Here is a 20,858-nt window from a genome sequence, read left to right as displayed (position 1 = left end):
ACTGTAACGCTCTGATATAACCCACACCCTCACTGTAACTGTCTGATATATCCCACACCCTCACTGTAACGCTCTGATATAACCCACACCCTCACTGTAACTCTGAAATGTCCCACATTCTCACTGTAACTCTGATGTATCCCACACCCTCACTATAACGCTCTGATATATCCATCATCCTCACTGTAACTCTCTGATATATCCCACACCCTCACTGTAACTCTGATATATCCCAAATCCTCACTGTAACTCTGATATATCCCACACCCTCACTGTAACTCTGATATAACCCACACCCTCACTGTAACGCTCTGATATCTCCCACACCCTCACTGTAACGCTCTGATATATCCCACATTCTCACTGTAACGCTCTGATATCTCCCACACCCTCACTGTAACGCTCTGATATATCCCAAATCCTCACTGTAACTCTGATATAACCCACACCCTCACTGTAACGCTCTGATATCTCCCACACCCTCACTGTAACTCTCTGATATATCCCACACCCTCACTGTAACTCTGAAATGTCCCACATTCTCACTGTAACTCTGATGTAACCCACACCCTCACTATAACGCTCTGATATATCCATCATCTTCACTGTAACTCTGATATATCCATCATCCTCACTGTAACTCTCTGATATATCCCACACCCTCACTGTAACACTCTGATATATCCCAAATCTTCACTGTAACTCTGATATATCCCACACCCTCACTGTAACACTCTGATATATCCATCATCCTCACTGTAACTCTCTGATATATCCCACACTCTCACTGTAGCTCTGATATATCCCTCACCCTCACTGTAACTCTGTCACTCCATGAACTCTAAGATGCAGTACAGGAGATGGTCAGGTACCTGCTGAGCTGTGGTTGGGCTGCTGGTACAGCTGGTGTGTCAGGGAGTCTCTCTGCTGCCCTTGTACTCTGTAGTGTCTCTCACTGTACAGGTATTGAGGAGCTACGTTGATCGAATGGTGGAATTGCTTGAACGTTCCTGGCTGACACTGAACGACTGTGCGCTGGGTAGGGTCCCTGCTGATCTGCGCCACCTGCATATGCTGCAGCAGGTGATGGTGGGTAGGCTGCTGCATCTGGTGGTAGTGAACCATCTGGTGCTGGCTGTCGCTCTGCTGCTTGACTTCCCCTGAGGCCTTGTGGAGCTGCTGTTGCTGCATTGGAGCCGCGGGCTGCTGCAGGAAATCCTGCACCATCTGCTGTGTGATAGCAGGCAGCTGCTGCTGCTGCTGCTGCTGCTGCAGCCCTGTCAAGCACTGCAGCTGAGAGTAGCTGTAGTGCAGCGACTGTGGAAGCATGACTTTAGGCTGCTGGGTTGTGGGCATGCACGGCATGTGCTGGGGCACTCTGGGATGGGGATAGTGGTGTGTAGGCGGTTTCTCAGAGAGCATCTGCCGCAGCGTGGCGTTCTGGGCATAACTGCCCATCACACCGGAACTGTGAACCAGGGAGTGTCGGTTTGCGAAGGCTTCGTTGAATGAGTCCAGCTTGCCGTCTGTCCGCTTAGGTAGTTGGTCCTCACACTGCTCATACGGGAGATTGTAAGTATACCCGCTCGCTGCTCTTGCCAGCCTGGAGTCGCTAGGCTCTTGCTTCACATTTACTTGACTGCCCATGTCCGAGTGGCCCCAGCCGGCATTCCCAGTCAGCTCCATCCCCTTGTGTCTGCCCATTTCCAGCCTGTTGGCATCCATGGGGTCTGGGTCGAAGCAGGGCGAGGCAGGAGAATTGGATTCCTGGACGCTCTCCAGTCCAAGCGCGTGTGAGAGGCTGCCGTCCATCCCTGACAAAGGGCCACACTGTCCCTGGTGATGCTGAAAGAAGAGCAATCCCTCTCCCTCGCTGGTTTCTGGCTGGCTCAGCTGCTGATCCCCCATGGCTTGAAGCCGCTTTGGCTAATCCGTGTGTGTCGGTAAAGATTGGAGGTCATCAGTCACCGGAGCTGGGAGCTGAAACCAAGAGGAGGCATTAATCACCAATCAGGAAAGATTGCTAGTTGAGAGATTTCCCACACAGGGTGTTGGCGCCGGGGGGTGGGGGGGGTTGCGGGGGGAGGTGTACCCCACTGAGAGAGTGCGGGAAGGAGGGTACCCCATTGTGGGGTGGGGCGTTCCTGCGGTTGTTCTTGGGACATATTTCCAAATGGAGACCAGTCTTCTGTCAGTTGGGGAAGGGGGCTTGGGACAGGAGACCCAGAAAGAATTTGAGTCCCCTGGCCGATTCGACACATCTCAGCTGCTGGCTGGTTACTACAGCGGCACAGTGGGCATGTCAGGGCTATGGTTGGCGTAATAGTCCTGACAGCCCAGGTGAATAAAACTGCAGGGAGAAAAACACACACGCCTGTGAGCAGAACCGAGGTCCCTATCTGAGGCCCAGATGAGTCAATGTTCGCTCGACCAAGTTATTCTGAGAAATTTTATTGACTAGATCTGTAGATCAAAGGTTTTGGAAAAATCACATTTTAGGTGGTAGAGTTTACAAATGAGAGGTTTGATCAAATTGACATCGGCACTGAAGTTACCCGAGAACATTGAAAAATCTTTTCTACTGAAATGGATTGTGGGGAATAATTCAGATCAGTGATATTTCAGAAGATGTACCTTGTCAAATGAATTCCTTCCACTGAACAGATAGATATCAACCAATGTATCTTCTCACTGATTCTCATTTACTAATATATGGATCTCATTACACCAACACAGTCTTAATTTACTATTTGGCACCAGAGTGAGGGACGTCGGTGGCAGGAAATGAAACATTTCTCTCTCCATTTTATTATGTTTCTTGTGCCCACAGGGACTGCACAGGTTAGATATAGAGTAAAGCTCCCTCTACACTGTCCCCATCAAACTAAAATAAAACAGGGTTAGATACAGAGTAAAACTCCCTCTACATTGTCTCATCAAACACTCACAGGGCAGGTACTGCAAGAGTTCAATACAGAGTAACGCTAAAAAGAACGGGGTTAGATACAGAGTAAAGCTCCCTCTACACTGTCCCCCATCAAACACTCAGGACAGGTACAGCACGGAGTTAGTTAGAGTAAAGCTCTCTCTACACTTTCCTATCAAATACTCAATAGATCCATAATCAGCTTGAGACTCCTTCAAACTAGGGCCTTTACAGTCAACAGTCAGAAGTAATTTTCATTCTATCATTTCTGGCTAGATTTGAGTTCAGCACCCAGAATTGAAAGGTCAGCAATGTGTAAACCTGGAGCAGTCTGCTACAGAAGGGGTACATTGGCAGTGGATGGCTTTTAATTTTTAATCTTCATTTTTGTTAGTTTGCCAGGCATGGATGTGCAGATCCCTTGAGGTGTTGTCCTCTACTGAGTGGGATATTGGTGCAAGTCCTCAGTTCTGCCACTCAAGCCTTACTAGCCAACTCGAATAGTATACTCTGACTGACTGTGTGTCACGCTCGCCACAGAACAGTCCTGTTGTCTGGCATGTGACAAGGTTTCCCAGTGGGAGTGCTTCAGAGCCAACAGTCAATATTGGGATGGTCAGGATTGGCAGAGAACAGGGAATGAGTAGTAGTGTTGTGCTGGGAATTTTTGTTTAATTTGGAGCGGGGATTGTGGCCAGCTAGTTATTTTATATAATTGTCAATGGTAGTTGCTGGTTAGTACAATACTGAATAGAATAAAACCAAAATTAGGCTCAGTGAACAACAACCTGCATTTACATCGCCAGAATTCTCTCCCTTGTTTTCAGATCCCGCCATGGCTTTGCACCTCCTTATCTCTGAAACCTCCTCAAACCCTACAACCCTCTGAAATCTCTGCACTCCTCCAATTCTGACCTTTTGCACATCCCCAATTTTAATCACTCCACCTCGCCTGGGCCCTAAAATTTGGAATTCCCTCCTGCGCCTCTGTTGACCATATGCCAGTCAGCACCTGAAGGAGAAAAGATAAGGAAGGTTTCAGGTGAAGATTCCTCTTCCTCTTCCTCTTTCAGATGCTGACTGGCCTGCAGCTTTCATGGCAGTTTCTTTCTTACTGACTTTGCAGTCTGGTCCTCACAGACACACTGTCAGACGTAATAAACAGTAACTAAACAGAAAGGACGAAAGAAAGACTCCCATTTACACTGTGCCTTTCACCACCTCAGTATGTCCCAAAGTGCCTCACAGTCAATGAAATATTTTTGAAGTGTAGTCACTGTTTTAATGTAGAAAACTCAGCAGCCAATCTATGCACAGCAAGCTCCCACAAACCGCAATGTGATAATGAGCAGATAATCTATTTCAGTAACATTGTTGAGGGATTAATATTGGCCCCAGACACCCGGGAGAACTCCCCGGCTTTTCTTCCAATAGGGCCATAGAATCTTTTACATCCACCCGAGAGGGCAGTTGGGGTCTCAGTTTGAAGTCTCATCCAAAAGATGGCACCTCTGACTTTGCAGCACTCTCTCTGTAATGCCTCTCCAACAGTGCAGCACTCCCTCAGTACTAGCACTGGGCACATCAGCCTGGATTATGGGGCTCAAGTCTCTGGAATGGGACTTGAACCCACAACCTTCAGACTCAAGAGGCAAGAGTGGCAGCCGCTGAACCACACCTGACACTGGTCTACCAGGGATGGAAAAGTACCTGAAGCATTCGATCCCTTGGGTTGTATGGTTCCAGAGGGGTAATGGTCTCATCAACTGAACTATCTCATCTTCCTATGAACTTTGATAGATTTTTCAGACTTTGTGCTTTTTTAAAAAAAGAAGCACAGGAATTGCAAGATGAGAAATGGCCAAGGTCCATCCTGTCCTGGTAGTCACATGATACAATGATAATGGAGTTGTTGTCTAATGACAGTTATCAATCTCTATTGATTAGTCTACAACAGACCCTGACCTGAGTTGAGGAAAACCCCCAGTGATGGAGAACTTTGGTAACCACAGGTCCAAGATCACCTGTTTTGCCCAAGCTTGCCATACTTACCACATGTTACTCATTTGTTGGATCGTAAAATATTATTTTCTGAAATAAATAATAAAGCATATGGGATCTTGGGCTTTATAAATAAGGGCATAGAGTACAAGAACTAGGAAATTATGATAAACCAGGGTCAGCCTCAACTGGAGTATTGTGTCCAGTTCTGGGCATCGCACTTTCAGAAGGATGTGAAGGCATCAGAGAAAGTGCAGAAAAGATTCACGAGAATGGTTCCAGGGATGAGAGACTTCAGTTACGTGGATAGATTAGAGAAGCTGGGACTGTTCTCCTTGGAGAAGTGAAAGTTGAGAGGAGATTTGATAGAGGTGTTCAAAATCATGAGGGAACTGGACAGAGTAGATAGGGAGAAACTGGCAGAAGGGTCAAGAACCAGAGGACGCCGATTTAAGGTGATTGGCAAAAGAAGCAATAGCGACACGAGGAATAATTTCTTTACACAGCAAGTGGTTAGGATCTGGAATGCACTGCCTGAGAGTGCGGTGGAGGCAGGTTCAATCGAGGCCTTGAAAAGAAAATTGCACAATTATCTGGAGAGAAAAAATTTGCAGGGCTATGAGGAAAAGGCAGGAGAGTGGAACTACGTGATTTGCTCTTGCAAAGAGCCTGCATGGACGTGATGGGCCGAAGAGCCTCCTGTGCTGTAACCATGAAAGAAATCCATCTACTTTGCATTTGAATGAATCAATACAAACTGTTCCCACCATCTCCTTTGGGAGTCTGAAGTGTACACAACAATAGAAACATTAATTTTTAGCCTTCACCGTACATGGGAGTGTTTTACACTGAACTTTTTCTGCCCCTCTCTGTGCAGTTGAGACCTCTATCAGGTCACCCCTCAGTCTTCCCTTTTCTAGAGAAAAGAGCCCCAGCCTATTCAATCATTTCTGATAGGTATAACCTCTCAGTTTGGTACCATCCTTGTAAATCTCTTCAGTTCCTACAAATCTTTTTTATAATATGGAGACCAGAACTGTTCACAATAACTCCAAGTAAAGTCTAACCAAGGCTTCAAACATGGGAGTGTATAGTTCCATACAGGCTTAACATTACTTGTTTACAAAGTTTATATTTGCTTACAAGTTTAACATAAGTTGTCCGCTTTTCACTTCTGTGGAGTGTATCGTGATTCCCGCTCACAGAGTCCAGTAATTCTGATCCTAGGATTGGTAATACAGTTTGAGATTGAATACCATCATAATTCAGAAAGGTTCCTTCCCATAGCTCAAACCATGGATAGCAAGTGATAGAGAAGTGTACATTTGATACTATCCCAGCCTGCTGGCTGAAACAGGCCTGTGTCAAGGCAACTATAACATCAAGCGAGGAAAAAATGGGGATGAAGAAGGTAGGACAAAAGAAAGTAATAATTGGTCTAATACAGCCCTCAACAGCAAAATCCTAGTTGAACAGCCTTACATGTAGCAGGCATTGACCTTCAGCAGTCATTATTGACTCTGCCTTCACAGCTATATCTTCCTGAGAAACATACTGGCCCGGGGCAGCTCAATAGACTGACCATTGCACCAGCGAACTATTCTTGGGGAAAGTTTCCGATAAAGGTTCTTTGAGGTTTGAATGGGGAGATGTTGCTAACTCCATCTTATAGCATGTTGAATTATAAAATTTCACCACATGACCTACCTGAGAGAATAGCTGCAAATTGATCAAAGTTTGTTTTTTTATGGTTTAAAGGACTAACCAGAGATCGAAGTTGCTCTACACTACAGCTGTTAAAGTCTCCCTCCATGTCAAGACTGTATAAAGTTAGAAATAGTTTACAATGGCCTTCTGCAGGTAGGTCTGAGACTCACCCATCTCGAGGTTTCGTTCTGTCTGCTTTATTTTCCCCCCTCAGGACTCTTACTTTATTTCTTTTGTTCCCCTCTTTCTTTGCTTAACTTTGCTGATCTTATTGGGTGACTAACTTCTCTTGAAGCTACACTGAGGCTGAACTAGACGGCAACTTCCTTCCTCCTTTTGACCGCAGTACTTACGCTATCTTGAAAAGTCATATCTATTCAAATCCTCGTCTTGTTTTTCTGTTGACTCCTATGGGTGCGTTGACACTTCTGTATCTCTGACTGCTTCTGGGCAGCCGTGTACGCTAACTCTTGTCAGGTACGTCTCAGCAGGTCAGAGAGCTTCCAAGCCAGCCACGCTTCCAGGGCATTGTGGCCACTTTCAAAGTGCCTTTGATGTCCAGAGGCCGTTCTAGACCAACACGGATGTGTTTCTCACTCAGTGTTGAATCTGTACTCACCAACAGAACAGTGTACAGACACTTGACAACACAGCACCGTTCACAGACAGAACACTGGGTGTGTAAGGGGAGTGTAGTGTGAGTGCTGGGTTTGTACAGTGTTGAGTGCTTGGTGTGTAAGGAGAGTGCAGTGTGAGTATTAGGTGTGTAAGAGGATTGCAGTGTGAGTGCTGGGTGTGTAAGGGGATTGCAGTGTGAGTGCTGGGTGTGTGCAGTATTGAATGCTGGTTGTGTAAGTAGAGTGCAGCGTGAGTATTAGGTGTGTAAGGGTGAGTGATGAGTGTGTGCAATGTGAGGACTTGGTATGTGCAGTGTGAGTATGAGGTGTGGAAGGGAAGTGTATTGTGAGTACTGGTGTGTAAGGGGCGTGCAGTGTTGAGAGCTGAGTGTGTAAGGGTATATAGACTGTGAATATGTGCTGTGCATGTAAGGGAGTATAGACTGAGAGTGCCCTGGGTGTGCAGGCAGTGTGTGCTGTGTGAGTGAGTGTTTGGTATGAGTACTGAAGGATGTTCAATGTAAGTGAGTGTGTGGGAACCTATATGTCTTCTTGGGTGTGAGTGAGTACAGGTCCATGCCGGTGTTTATGCTCCACATGAGCCTCCGCACACCCCTCTTCAATTCACCCAACAGCATAACCTTCTATCCTGAATTCCCTGTTGGATTTAATATTGACTACCTTATAGTTATGGCCCCCAGTTTTGGTTCCCCCGCCCCCTCCCACAAGTGGAAACAAATTCTCTACGTCTATTTTAAAGACCTCTACCATGTCACCCCTCAGCCTTCCCTTTTCCGAGACAAAAGGGCCCCAGCCTGTTCAGCCTTTCCTGATATTTATAAACTCTGGCATCATCCTTGTAACTGACTGAATAAGTCAAAGTCCTGTTTTTATTTCATTGAACAGTGTAATTTTGGTATTCTGTTCCATAGATCTGTGATTCAGTCACCTGAAGTATAAGTTTAGAAATGTTGCATTAGTGCCATTATAATATAATCGATGATATTCGACAATTCTTTATTTCTCTTTCTAAGTGACTCTTCTCTCCCTCCTCCATTCCTCTTGAAGGTGTTGTGTGATCAATTTCAAAGCCTGTACCCAGGTGAACATAATAAGAGCAGGAGTAAACCATATGGCCCGTCGAGCCTGCTATGCCATTCAATGTGATCATGTCTGATTTTTGGCTTCAACTCCACTTTCCTGTGTGCCATCTATATCCCTTGATTCCCTGAGAGCCAAAAGCCTTAAATATATTTAACATTGGATCATCCACAACCCTCTGGGTTAGAGAATTCCAAAAAGTCACAACCCATCGAGAAAAAAAATTTCTCCTCATCTCAGTACTAAATGATTGGCCCCTTATCCTGAGACTGTGCCCCCATGTTCTAGATTCCCCAGCCAGGAGAAACAACCTCTCAGTGTCTTACCTGTCAAGCCCCTTCAGAATCATCTATGTTTCAATGAGATCACCTCTCATTCTTCTAAACTAATACAGACCCACTTTACTCAGCCTCTCATCATAGGACAACCCTCTTATCCCAGAGACCAATCTATTTTTTTTTCATTTTAGAGATACAGCACTGAAACAGGCCCTTCGGCCCACCGAGTCTGTGCCGACCATCAACCACCCATTTATACTAATCCTACACTAATTCCATATTCCTACCACATCCCCACCTGTCCCTATATTTCCCTACCACCTACCTATGCTAGGGGCAATTTGTAATGGCCAATTTACCTATCAACCTGCAAGTCTTTGGCATGTGGGAGGAAACCGGAGCACCCGGAGAAAACCCATGCAGACACAGGAAGAACTTGCAAACTCCACACAGACAGTACCCAGAATTGAACCCGGGTCGCTGGAGCTGTGAGGCTGCGGTGCTAACAATAAAGAATATAGGGAATTTTGGAAAATGATAACAAGTGCTAACCACTGCGCCACTGTGCCGCCCTAGTGAACCTTCGCTGTACTGCCTCCAATGCAAGTATATCCTTCCTTAAATATGGAGACTAAAACTGCGCACAGTACTCCAGGTGTGGTCTCACCAAAGCCCTATACAAGACCTATTTGTTCTTGTACTCCAATCCCCTTGCAATAAAGGCTAACATGCCATTTGCCTTCCTAATTGCTTGCTGTACCTGCATGCTAACTTTCTGTGTTCCTTGTACTAGTACACCCAAATCCTTACAAGTTTCATGCCTTTTATAAAATATTCTGCTCTTCTATTCTTACTACCAAAGTAAATAAGCTCACACTTCCCCACATTATATTCCATCTGCCATCTTGTCCTCTCGCTTAGCCTATCTATGTGTCTTTACAGCCTCTTTTTGCCCACTCACAGCTTGCATTCCCACCTAGCTTTGTATAATCAGCAAACTTAGATACATTCTTCTCTGTCTCTCTGTCTAAGTCGTTAATATAGATTGTAAATAGCTGAGGCTCCAGTACCGATCGTTCGGCACTCCACTAGTTACAGCTTGCCAATTTGAAAATGCCCCGTTTATCCCTACTGTTTGCTTCCTGGCTGTTAACTAATCTTCTATCCATGCTAATATATTACCCCCAACTCCATGACCCCTTATCTTGAGTATTAACCTTTTGTGTGGCACCTTATCGAATGCCTTTTGGAAATCCAAGGATACTACATCTACTGGTTCCCCTTCATCTATCCTACTAGCTACATCCTCAAAAAACTAATAAATTTGTCAAACACGATTTCCCTTTTGTAAAACCATGTTGACTTTGATCATAATATGATTTTCTAGGTGCATTGTTAACACTTAATAATAGATACCAGCATTTTCCTGACGATTGATGTCAGGCTAACTGGCCTGTAGTTGCTTGCTTTCTCTCTCCTTCCTTTCTTGAATGGGGGTGCTACATTTGCATACTTCCAATCTGCTGGGATCAATAAAGAATATAGGGAATTTTGGAAAATCATAACAAGTGCATCCATTATCTCTGCAGCTATTTACTTTAGAACCCTAGGATGTAGGCCATCAGGTCCCAGGGATTTGTCAGATTTTAGTCCCTTAAGTTTCTGCAGTACTTTTTCTCTGCTGATATCAATTACCTTAATTTCCTCACTCTTATTAGCCCCTCGGTTACCCGTTATTTCTGGTATGTAACTTGTGTCTTCTCCTGTGAATGTCTCTCCCATTTCCACGATAATTTCTCCTGCCTCTGCCTCTAAGGGACCAATGGTTACTTTAGCTACTCTGCTTTTTATATACTTGTGAAAGCTCTTACAATCTGTTTTTATATTCCTGGTTAGTTTACTGTCGTTCTATTTTTTCCCTTTTTATCAACTTTTTAGTGGCCCTCTGCTGGCTTTTAAAACACTCTGAATCCTCAAGCTTACTACTCTTCTTTACAACATTATAAGCCTTTTCTTTTAATCTAATACTATCCTTAACTTCCTTAGTAAACCACATATGGATCTTTCTTGCTGAGTTTTTATTTTTTTAATGGAATGTCCTTTCATTGAACATCTTGAATTGTTTCATTAAATGTTTCCCACTGTTTATTTACGGCCATACCTTTTAGTCTATTTACCTACTCAACCTTGGCCAGCTCTCCCCTCATACTTAAGTAATTGGCTTTAAGTTAAAGATTTGTGTTTGGGACAGGAGTATGTTGCTTTCAAACTTCATATGGAATTCAATTGTATTATAATCACTTTTTCCCAGTGGATCTTTTACTATGAGATTACTAATTATCCCTGCCTCATTGCACAATACTGGATCTAAAATAGCTTTATCCCTAGTTGGTTCCACAATGTATTGTTCCAGGAAACTATCAGGAAAGTATTCTACAAACTCATCTTCCAGACCATCTTTGCCAATTTGATTGATTCAGTCTGTGTGAAGACTTAAGTCCGCCACAATTATTACATTGCCTTTGTTACAAGCTCCAATAATTTCTTGTTTAATTCTCCATTCAACAGTATAACTACTGTTACAGGGCCTATAAACTACACCCACCAGTGTTTTCTGACCCGTGCTATTCCTAAGCTCCACCCATGCTGACTCTACTTCCTGATTTTCTGAGTCAAGATCCTTTCTCACTAATCTGGTGAGTGGCTGCTCTGTACAACCGGTCCAGTCTTCATCCTATTTATTCCAGTGGGATGAAGATTGGAGAGTTCTACAAAGAGTGAGGGAGGTGCTCCTCACATTATCACCCGGATATTGGGATTGTCTGTTACCTCCATTGACTCCCCCCCCCTCCCCCCTTGGGACTAAAAGGGTTAAGTTACAAGGACAGCTTGTATTCCGTAGAGTATAGAAAATTAAAAAGTGATCTAATTGAGGTACTTATGATGATGAAAGGATTCGATCGGGTCGATAGAGAAACTATTTCCTCTGGTGGGGGGAGTCCAGAACAAGGGGGCAGAACCTTAAAATTAGAACCAGGGCCGTTCAGGGGTGATGTCAGGAAGCACTTCTTCACACAAAGGAAATCTGGAACTCTCTGCCAAAAAATGCTGTTGAGACTGGGGGTCAATTGAAAATTTCAAAACGGAGATGGTTAGATTTTTGTTGGGTAAGTGGATTAAGGGTTATGGAGCAAAGGCGGCTTGATGGGGTTAGATGCAGATGAGCCATGATCTGATTGAATGGCAGAACAGGCTCAAGGGGCAGAATAGCCTCCTGTTCCTGTGGTTCCAGGGATCACGAATATCCTCAGGGATCTTGCCTCAGTGACCAATATCCATGAAGGAGCCAAGACAGTGGGAGTCTTACAAAACAGATCCTGATTGGAGCAGTAGAGGGAGAAACTTGCCCAAGAGTGCCCCATTGGGTCAATAGAGAGGGAATCTAACCGGAGTGCCCGATTGGAGCAGTACGTTGTGAATCTTACTCAAGAGTGCCCAACTGGGGCAGTGGCCTCCTAAAATGTGAGAATGTTCCATTATCGGTCTGGATATCCCTCACTTTGACGAACACAATTGTTCATCCAGCTGAAAGAAAAACAGTAATAAATTGCCTTAGATGATAGAGCATCATTTAATTGAACAAACAGTGTCTGAAGAAATATTTCCTTACTTCCCTGCGATTTCCCCTGGCCTCAGGATATCCGGTCATGTTTGTCACACTGAAATGGCAGTGCAGTGTTTAAGGGGTTAGATAGCGATGATAAAAATAGAGACACAAGAGAACGGGTTGTGTAACACACAGAACAAAACTGCAGTGGTCACAGTTCCTGATGAAAACCCTTGTTACGTGTATTAGAAACCACTAGAAAGCAACAGGGGGAGGGGACAGGAAGCAGTGCTCAGTGAAGCCCACTCAAGGCAATTGCTGATAAGATCACACTGTAATTCTGACATATACTTATTGGTTTCTGTTAACCCATTTATGGGCTGCTGGAGAATATATGCACCAATTTATAAAGCAATTTATGCTCATCAAGGTGAGGGGTGTCTGGTGGGGAAATCAAGCCATTCCCCTTTCAGGCATCCAAAGTCAGCATGAAACATTCCCAGACCAGGGACAGCACAGGGTTAGATACAGAGTAAAGCTCCCTGTACACTGTCCTCATCAAACACTCCCAGACCAGGGACAGCACGGGGTTAGATACAGAGTAAAGCTCCCTCTACACTGTCCACATCAAACACTCCCAGACCAGGGACAGCACGGGGTTAGATACAGAGTAAAGCTCCCTCTACACTGTCCACATCAAACACTCCCAGACCAGGGACAGCACGGGGTTAGATACAGAGTAAAGCTCCCTCTACACTGTCCACATCAAACACTCCCAGGACAGGGACAGCACAGGGAGATGGAAGTACTCAACTGTTGAACAACTTTCTACTGTCTTCACATGGGAGAAGCAAATTTTTGTGATGCTCCATTTTTGTAAATAAAACGAGCTTGCCAATAAAAAAAAAACAGGGGTTGGATACAGAGTAAAGCTCCCTCTACACTGTCCCCATAAAACACTCCCAGGACAGGTACAGCATGGAGTTAGATACTGATTAACTTTCTGGAGGGTTAGGGCGAGGTTCCGGAGGGTTAGGGCGAGGTTCCGGAGGGTTAGGTTTATGCAGCTGCCATTTATCAACCCAAAGCCCAGCATGAGGCAGCATGCTGTGAGCAACGTGAGGACATTGAAGGTGTGGAGCTCGGGACAGAGGGGGTTGGGAGGTAACTGGGGTCTGGAGCTCCACAATCTCAGGTCTATTTGTCTTGTGTGGGACAACTGCACATTATTTAAATCTGAAAGCAAAATGTTGTGTTTCAGTATGACATTGGTTCCATTCTGACTGGGATGCTGCTGTTCAGCTCTGACTAACCTGAGGAGAACATAATGTCAGTAAATTCCGCCTCTACAATGACACAAGCTCTAACTGCCTGAACTGAAGTTATGACCCACATAGTATATCAAGGAACTCTTAAAACACTGAAATCTGTCAGTTGGTCTGTTTTTCTGTACATTTCTCCATTTGTCTGTTTGTGTGTGTCACTTGTTATATGTCTCAATTTCACACTTTACGTCTGATTTTCTCACTCATTCTTTCATTCTAGCCTCTGTCTTTATATCGTTGTTGTATTTGTTCGAGATTGACTTTTTTGTCTACTTTGCCTTTTCTGTTACTATTTGCATGTGTTTATCAAGCACTCTCTGTCTTTCCTCTCTTCCTATATTCAGTCAGTAGCTCTCTCTTTCTCTCTCTCTCCTTTGAACTAGGAGGCTGTGGCTTTGAGCCCCACTCCAAAGATTTCATAGAATCGTAGAATTTGAACACGCAATCTAGCCAACACTGCTGGTGCCAGTACTGAGGGAGTGCTGCATTGTCAGTGGAGCTAGCTTTTGGATGAGATGTCTGCCCTCTCGGATGGATGAAAAAGATCCCACGGCCGCTATTGAAAGAAGAGCCCAGGGATTCTTCCCTGTGTCCCAGGCTAATATTCATCCCTCAATCATTGTCACTAAAACAGATTATCTGGTCTTTACTCATTGCTGTTTGTGGGAGCTTGCTGTGCGCTGTGTGGCTGCAGCATTTCTTGCATTACAACAGAGACTACACTTCAAAAAACATTCTTCATTGGCTGTGAAGTGCTTTGGGAGGTCCTGAGGTGGAGAAAAGCACAGTATGATTGCATGTCTCTCTTTCATAGACTATCAAATGTTGTATTGTGGGAAACTAATATCGATGAGTCCAGTCCGGACTATGATGCGCAGTCTGAGAAGTGGGAGATGTATTGGTCCCAGATGGTTCCTGGCCTCAGGGGGAATCAGTTATGAAGGAAAGGCTTGAAAGACTAACCTTTTGTTTTTCTGGGTAAAAGATTGCGAGGAGTCATGAGGCAGCTTTTTAACATGTTAACAGGTATCAGACCAGATTTAAGTAAGCAAGTGATTTAATTTGGACAGCAAGGTTTAGGAGCAGAGGAAACTAGTACAAGATTAGTAAAACTATTTTTCCTGCTGCAGTACGGTAGACAGTTATGTGGAGAGACTGGAGAAGCTGGAATTGTTCTCCTGAGAGCAGAGACGATTAAGGGGAGACTGAATAGAGGCATTCAAAACCATGAAGGGTTTTGATAGAGTAAATAAGGAGAAACTGTTTCCAATGGCAGGAGGGTCGGTAACCAGGGGACAGATTTATGATAATTGGTAAAAGAAGCAGCGTATAAATGCTTTTTAACAAAGTTGCGATCTGGAATTTTGTTTTAATAATGGGATGTGAGGGTCGCTGGCAAGGCCAGCATTTGCTGCCCATCCCTAATTGCCCTTGAGAAGGTGGTGGTGAACGATCTTCTTGAGTGGTTTGCTAGGCCATTTCAGAGGGCAGTTAAGAGTCAACCACATTGCTGTGGGTCTGGAGTCATATATAGGCCAGACCAGGTAAGGACGGCAGGTTTCTTTCCCTAAAGGACATTAGTGAACCAGATGGGTTTCACAGTCACCATTACTGAGACTAGCTTTTTTAATATTCCACATTTTATTTAATTAATTGAATCTGATTTCCCACAGCTGCCATGGTGGGATTTGAACTCATGGTCTCTAGATCATTAGTCCAGGCCTGTGGATTACTAGTCTAGTAATATAACCACTATGCTACCATACCCTACCCATGCACTGTCTAAAGGCGGTGGAAGCAGATTCAATAGTAACTTTCAAAAGAGAATTGGATAAGTACATTTAAAGGGGAAAGCTGCTAAGACAACAAGAAGGGGAAGGTCAGTTTTAAAATCCAGGATGTCTGTGTTAGCGGGAGAGGGTTGCCATGTACATTACAGTATGGGAGATAGCTTTTTCCTTTAGATGAGCAGCCAGTCCTTCTCCCCTTCCCTCACCAACGCATTATATACTGGGCGGTGAGACTGTCAATCACGTGTAGCTGGTGCAGTGTTGCTCATTTTATTTTTGAGCTGTCTAGGTTCTTTTGGGATACCCTGTGGGTCTCTCGGGTCTGTTACAGTTAACTGAGGCAGAGTGTTCTGCCCCAGGAAGGAAGGATAAGGCAGCTGCACAGGAAGGTTAATTCCCAAAGGTGCTAGCAAGAAAAGGAAACACTTTCTAGAAATGTAATTTGGACAGCAAATCAGCAGGGCCAATAGCAGTCTTGCTTCTGTTGAGTAGGAGTGAGATAGTAACAACAGCAGACATGAGTCAGGTCTCTGCTCTGACTTCAGTTACTCAGGGAATGGGGTCATTTGCATGACTGTGATAGGCTGCCCCAGGTCTGAAATGCTTGTTGGAACTTGTCCCAGCGTAAGAGTCAGGCTAATTGCACTGTGAAGATCGGCCTTCTCGAACTGGCACATTGTTTTTCCAATCGGCCATCCCCAAGAGCTACTTGGGTCTCATGTCAGTGTGACTGACTGGAGGTGGCAGGAACCACTATTAAAATGAGCATTTCCAGATAATCCAGCAGCTTTCAGGGTCGTTTTTCTGGCATCAGCTGCAAAGTAGCAGGTTTATTGAGTTCAATTTCACATCTTACTCGCCAGTACCATTCTGCTGTGGCACCATTTCACCTCTTGGTGCTCTTGGGGATGGTCTATTGGAAAAACAATGTGCCAGTTCGAGAAGGCCGACCGACATGGTGCAACTATTAGAATTAGAATTAGAATATTACAGCGCAGTACAGGCCCTTCGGCCCTCGATGTTGCGCCGAGCTGTGAAACCATCTGACCTACACTATTCCATTTTCATCCATGTGTCTATCCAATGTCCACTTAAATGCCCTTAAAGTTGGCGAATCTACTACTGCTGCAGGCAGGGCATTCCACGCCCTTACTACTCTCTGAATAAAGAAACTACCTCTCACATCTGTCCTATATCTATCACCCCTCAACTTGAAGCTATGTCCCCTCGTGTTTGCCATCACCATCCGTGGAAAAAGACGCTCACTATCCACCCTATCTAACCCTCTGATTATCTTATATGTCTCTATTAAGTCACCTCTCCTCCTCCTTCTCTCCAACGAAAACAACCTCAAGTCCCTCAGCCTTTCCTCGTAAGACCTTCCCTCCATACCAGGCAACATCCTAGTAAATCTCCTCTGCACCCTTTCCATAGCTTCCACATCCTTTCTATAATGCGGTGACCAGAACTGCACGCAATACTCCAGGTGCGGTCTCACCAGAGTCTTGTACAGCTGCAGCATGACCTCGTGGCTCCGAAACTCGACCCCCCTACCAATAAAAGCTAACACACCATATGCCTTCTTGACAGCCCTATTAACCTGGTTAGCAACCTTAAGGGATTTATGCACCTGGAGACCAAGATCTCTCTGCTCATCTACACTAACAAGAATCTTCCCATTAGCCCAGTACTCTGCATTCCTGTTACTCCTTCCAAAGTGAATCACCTCACACTTTTCCGCATTAAACTCCATTTGCCATCTCTCAGCCCAGCTCTGCAGCCTATCTATGTCTCTCTGTACCCTACAACATCCTTCGGCACTATCCACAACTCCACCGACCTTAGTGTCATCTGCAAATTTACTAACCCACCCTTCTACACCCTCTTCCAGGTCATTTATAAAAATGACAAACAGCAATGGCCCCAAAACAGATCCTTGCGGTACACCACTAGTAACTAAACTCCAGGATGAACATTTGCCATCAACCACCACCCTCTGTCTTCTTTCAGCTAGCCAATTTCTGATCCAAAGCTCTAAATCACCTTCAACCCCATACTTGCGTATTTTCTGCAATAGCCTACCGTGGGGAACCTTATCAAACGCCTTACTGAAATCCATATACACCACATCCACTGCTTTACCCTCATCCACCTGTTTGGTCACCTTCTCGAAAAACTCAATAAGGTTTGTGAGGCACGGCCTACCCGTCACAAAACCGTGCTGACTATCTCTAATGTACTTATTCTTTTCAAGATGATTATAAATCCTGTCTCTTATAACCTTTTCCAACATTTTACCCACAACCGAAGTGAGGCTCACAGGTCTATAATTACCAGGGCTGTCTCTACTCCCCTTCTTGAACAAGGGGACAACATTTGCAATCCTCCAGTCTTCCGGCACTATTCCTGTCGACAATGACAACATAAAGATCAAGGACAAAGGCTCTGCAATCTCCTCCCTAGCTTCCCAGAGAATCCTAGGATAAATCCCATCTGGCCCAGGGGACTTATCTATTTTCACACTTTCCAAAATTGCTAACACCTCCTCCTTGTGAACCTCAATCCCATCTAGCCTCGTAGCCTGAATCTCAGTATTCTCAACAACATTTTCTTTCTCTACTGTAAATACTGACGCAAAATATTCATTTAACACTTCCCCTATCTCCTCTGATTCCACACACAACTTCCCACTACTATCCTTGATTGGCCCTAATCTAACTCTAGTCATTCTTTTATTCCTGATATACCTATAGAAAGCCTTAGGGTTTTCCCTGATCCGATCCACCAATGACTTCTCGTGTCCTCTCCTTGCTCTTCTTAGCTCTCCCTTTAGATCCTTCCTGGCTAGCTTGTAGCTCTCAAGCGCCCTAACTGAGCCTTCACGTCTCATCCTAACATAAGCCTTCTTCTTCCTCTTGACAAGCGCTTCAACTTCTTTAGTAAACCACGGCTCCCTCGCACGACAACTTCCTCCCTGCCTCACAGGTACATACTTATCAAGGACACGCAGTAGCTGCTCCTTGAATAAGCTCCACATTTCGATTGTTCCCATCCCCTGCAGTTTCCTTCCCCATCCTACGCATCCTAAATCTTGCCTAATCGCATCATAATTTCCTTTCCCCCAGTTATAATTCTTGCCCTGCGGTATATACCTGTCCCTGCCCATCGCTAAGGTAAACCTAACCGAATTGTGATCACTGTCACCAAAGTGCTCACCTACATCTAAATCTAACACCTGGCCGGGTTCATTTCCCAGTACCAAATCCAATGTGGCATCGCCCCTGGTTGGCCTGTCTACATACTGTGTCAGAAAACCCTCCTGCACACACTGGACAAAAACTGACCCATCTAAAGTACTCGAACTATAGTATTTCCAGTCGATATTTGGAAAGTTAAAGTCCCCCATAACAACTACCCTGTTACTCTCACCCCTGTCGAGAATCATCTTCGCTATCCTTTCCTCTACATCTCTGGAACTATTCGGAGGTCTATAAAAGACTCCCAACAGGGTAACCTCACCTCTCCTGTTTCTAACCTCAGCCCATACTACCTCAGTAGACGAGTCCTCAAACGTCCTTTCTGTTGCTGTAATACTCTCCTTGATTAACAATGCCACACCCCCCCCTCTTTTACCATCTTCTCTGTTCTTACTGAAACATCTAAATCCCGGAATCTGCAACATCCATTCCTGCCCCTGCTCTACCCATGTCTCCGAAATGGCCACTACATCGAGATCCCAGGTACCAACCCATGCTGCAAGCTCACCCACCTTATTCCGGATGCTCCTGCCGTTGAAATAGACACACTTTAAACCAGGTTCTTGCTTGCCAGTGCCCTCTTGCGTCCTTGTAACCATATCCCTGACCTCACTACTCTCAACATCCTGTACACTGGCACTACAATTTGGGTTCCCATTCCCCTGCTGAATTAGTTTAAACCCCCCCGAAGAGCACTAGCAAACCTCCCCCCCAGGATATTGGTACCCCTCTGGTTCAGGTGAAGACCATCCTGTTTGTAGAGGTCCCACCTACCCCAGAAAGAGCCCCAATTATCCAGGAAACCAAATCCCTCCCTCCTGCACCATCCCTGCAGCCACGTGTTCAACTCCTCTCTCTCCCTATTCCTCGCTTCGCTATCACGTGGCACGGGCAACAACCCAGAGATAACAATTCTGTTTGTTCTTGCTCTAAGCTTCCACCCTAGCTCCTTAAATTTCTGTCTTAAATCCCCATCTCTCTTCCTACCTATGTCGTTGGTGCCTATGTGGACCACGACTTGGGGCTGCTCCCCCTCCCCATTAAGGATCCCAAAAACACGATCCGAGACATCACGAACCCTGGCACCTGGGAGGCAACATACCAACCGTGAGTCTCTCTCGTTCCCACAGAACCTCCTATCTGTTCCCCTAACTATGGAGTCCCCAATGACTAATATTCTGCTCCTCTTCCCCCTTCCCTTCTGAGCAACAGGGACAGACTCTGTGCCAGATATCTGTACCCCATTGCTTACCCCTGGTAAGTCGTCCCCCGCAACAGTATCCAAAACGGTATACCTGTTGTTGAGGGAAACAGCCACAGGGGATCCCTGCACTGCCTGCTGGTTCCCTCTCCTTCCCCTGACGGTAACCCATCTACCTACTTCTTTTACCTGAGGTGTGACTACCTCCCCATAACTCCTCTCAATAACCTCCTCCGCCTCCCGAATGATCCGAAGTTCATCCAGCTCCAGCTCCAGTTCCCTAACGCGGTTCTCGAGGAGCTGGAGTTGGGTGCACTTCCCACAGATGCAGTCAGCAGGGACACTCTTGGCGACCCTTACCTCCCACATTCTGCAGGAGGAACATACAACTGCCTTAACCTCCATTCCCACTATTCCAAATTCCCAACAAATCTACTGAAGAACCAAAAAAACAAAAAGTCAAAACTTGTTAGGTGAGCAATCCAACGGACAGAACTTCCCAAATAAAAAGTTTACCTTATCAACACACCAGAGTCCTTTTTTTTTGGTTAGAGGAGGAGGGTGGGTGGGAGACACTACACGTGTAGTGTCTCGGGTACAGCCACCACACAAATATCTACCCTTTTCCTTACCCAGCAGTCCCCTGGTCCTCCGAAAACAAAAGGGAATTCACTTTTAAACTTACGCTGAAATTGACTTCTCAGCTGTAAGCCCGTTCACGCACCTCCGTTGCTATCAACGCTGCAGTCACCGAAACTAAAAGAAAGAGATTCTAAACCACACAAATATATACCCTTTTCCTTACCCAGCAGTCCCCTGGTCCTCCGAAAACAAAAGGGAATTCACTTTTAAACTTACGCTGAAATTGACTTCTCAGCTGGAAGCCCGTTCACGCACCTCCGTTGCTATCAACGCTGCAGTCACCGAAACTAAAACTAGTGTCAGACACAGCCTGAAAGCGAGTTTAGATAAAGCCCTGACTCTTATGCTGGTACAAGATTCATGGGAGCAGGTTACAGACCAGTATCAAACAGCTCTGGCACTGCCT

General features: G+C 45.2%; 1 protein-coding gene and 1 long non-coding RNA gene across 21 annotated transcripts in view; one reads left to right on the top strand and one right to left on the bottom strand.

Moving 5' to 3' along the window:
• Window positions 1-20,858, bottom strand: part of LOC137355913 (transcriptional-regulating factor 1-like) — a 216,766-nt gene that overhangs the window by 57,302 nt on the left and 138,606 nt on the right. For 7 of the 19 annotated variants that reach the window (XM_068021554.1, XM_068021548.1, XM_068021550.1 and 4 more), the window contains one exon: window positions 873-1,980. In XM_068021554.1, the coding sequence (XP_067877655.1) occupies window positions 873-1,908 (1,036 nt within the window). In that variant the 5' untranslated portion in view covers window positions 1,909-1,980. Of the gene's footprint in view, window positions 1-872; window positions 1,981-6,070; window positions 6,151-6,634; window positions 6,734-6,804; window positions 6,885-6,987; window positions 7,161-12,115; window positions 12,216-12,300; window positions 12,320-20,858 lie in introns of those variants that run through there. The other 12 variants (XM_068021540.1, XM_068021539.1, XM_068021559.1 and 9 more) reach the window with 9 other exon arrangements.
• Window positions 1-20,858, top strand: part of LOC137355914 (uncharacterized) — a 182,121-nt gene that overhangs the window by 39,464 nt on the left and 121,799 nt on the right. The window contains exon 1 of one of the 2 annotated variants that reach the window (XR_010970980.1): window positions 6,996-7,111. The exons of the other annotated variant lie outside the window; for it this stretch is intronic. This is a non-coding gene — a long non-coding RNA (uncharacterized lncRNA). Of the gene's footprint in view, window positions 1-6,995; window positions 7,112-20,858 lie in introns of those variants that run through there. 2 annotated transcript variants of the gene reach the window in all.

This window comes from Heterodontus francisci, chromosome 44 (genome assembly GCF_036365525.1).
Source record: "Heterodontus francisci isolate sHetFra1 chromosome 44, sHetFra1.hap1, whole genome shotgun sequence".
Lineage (NCBI taxonomy): Eukaryota > Metazoa > Chordata > Chondrichthyes > Heterodontiformes > Heterodontidae > Heterodontus > Heterodontus francisci.
This window is presented reverse-complemented; position numbering and strand designations above follow the sequence as displayed.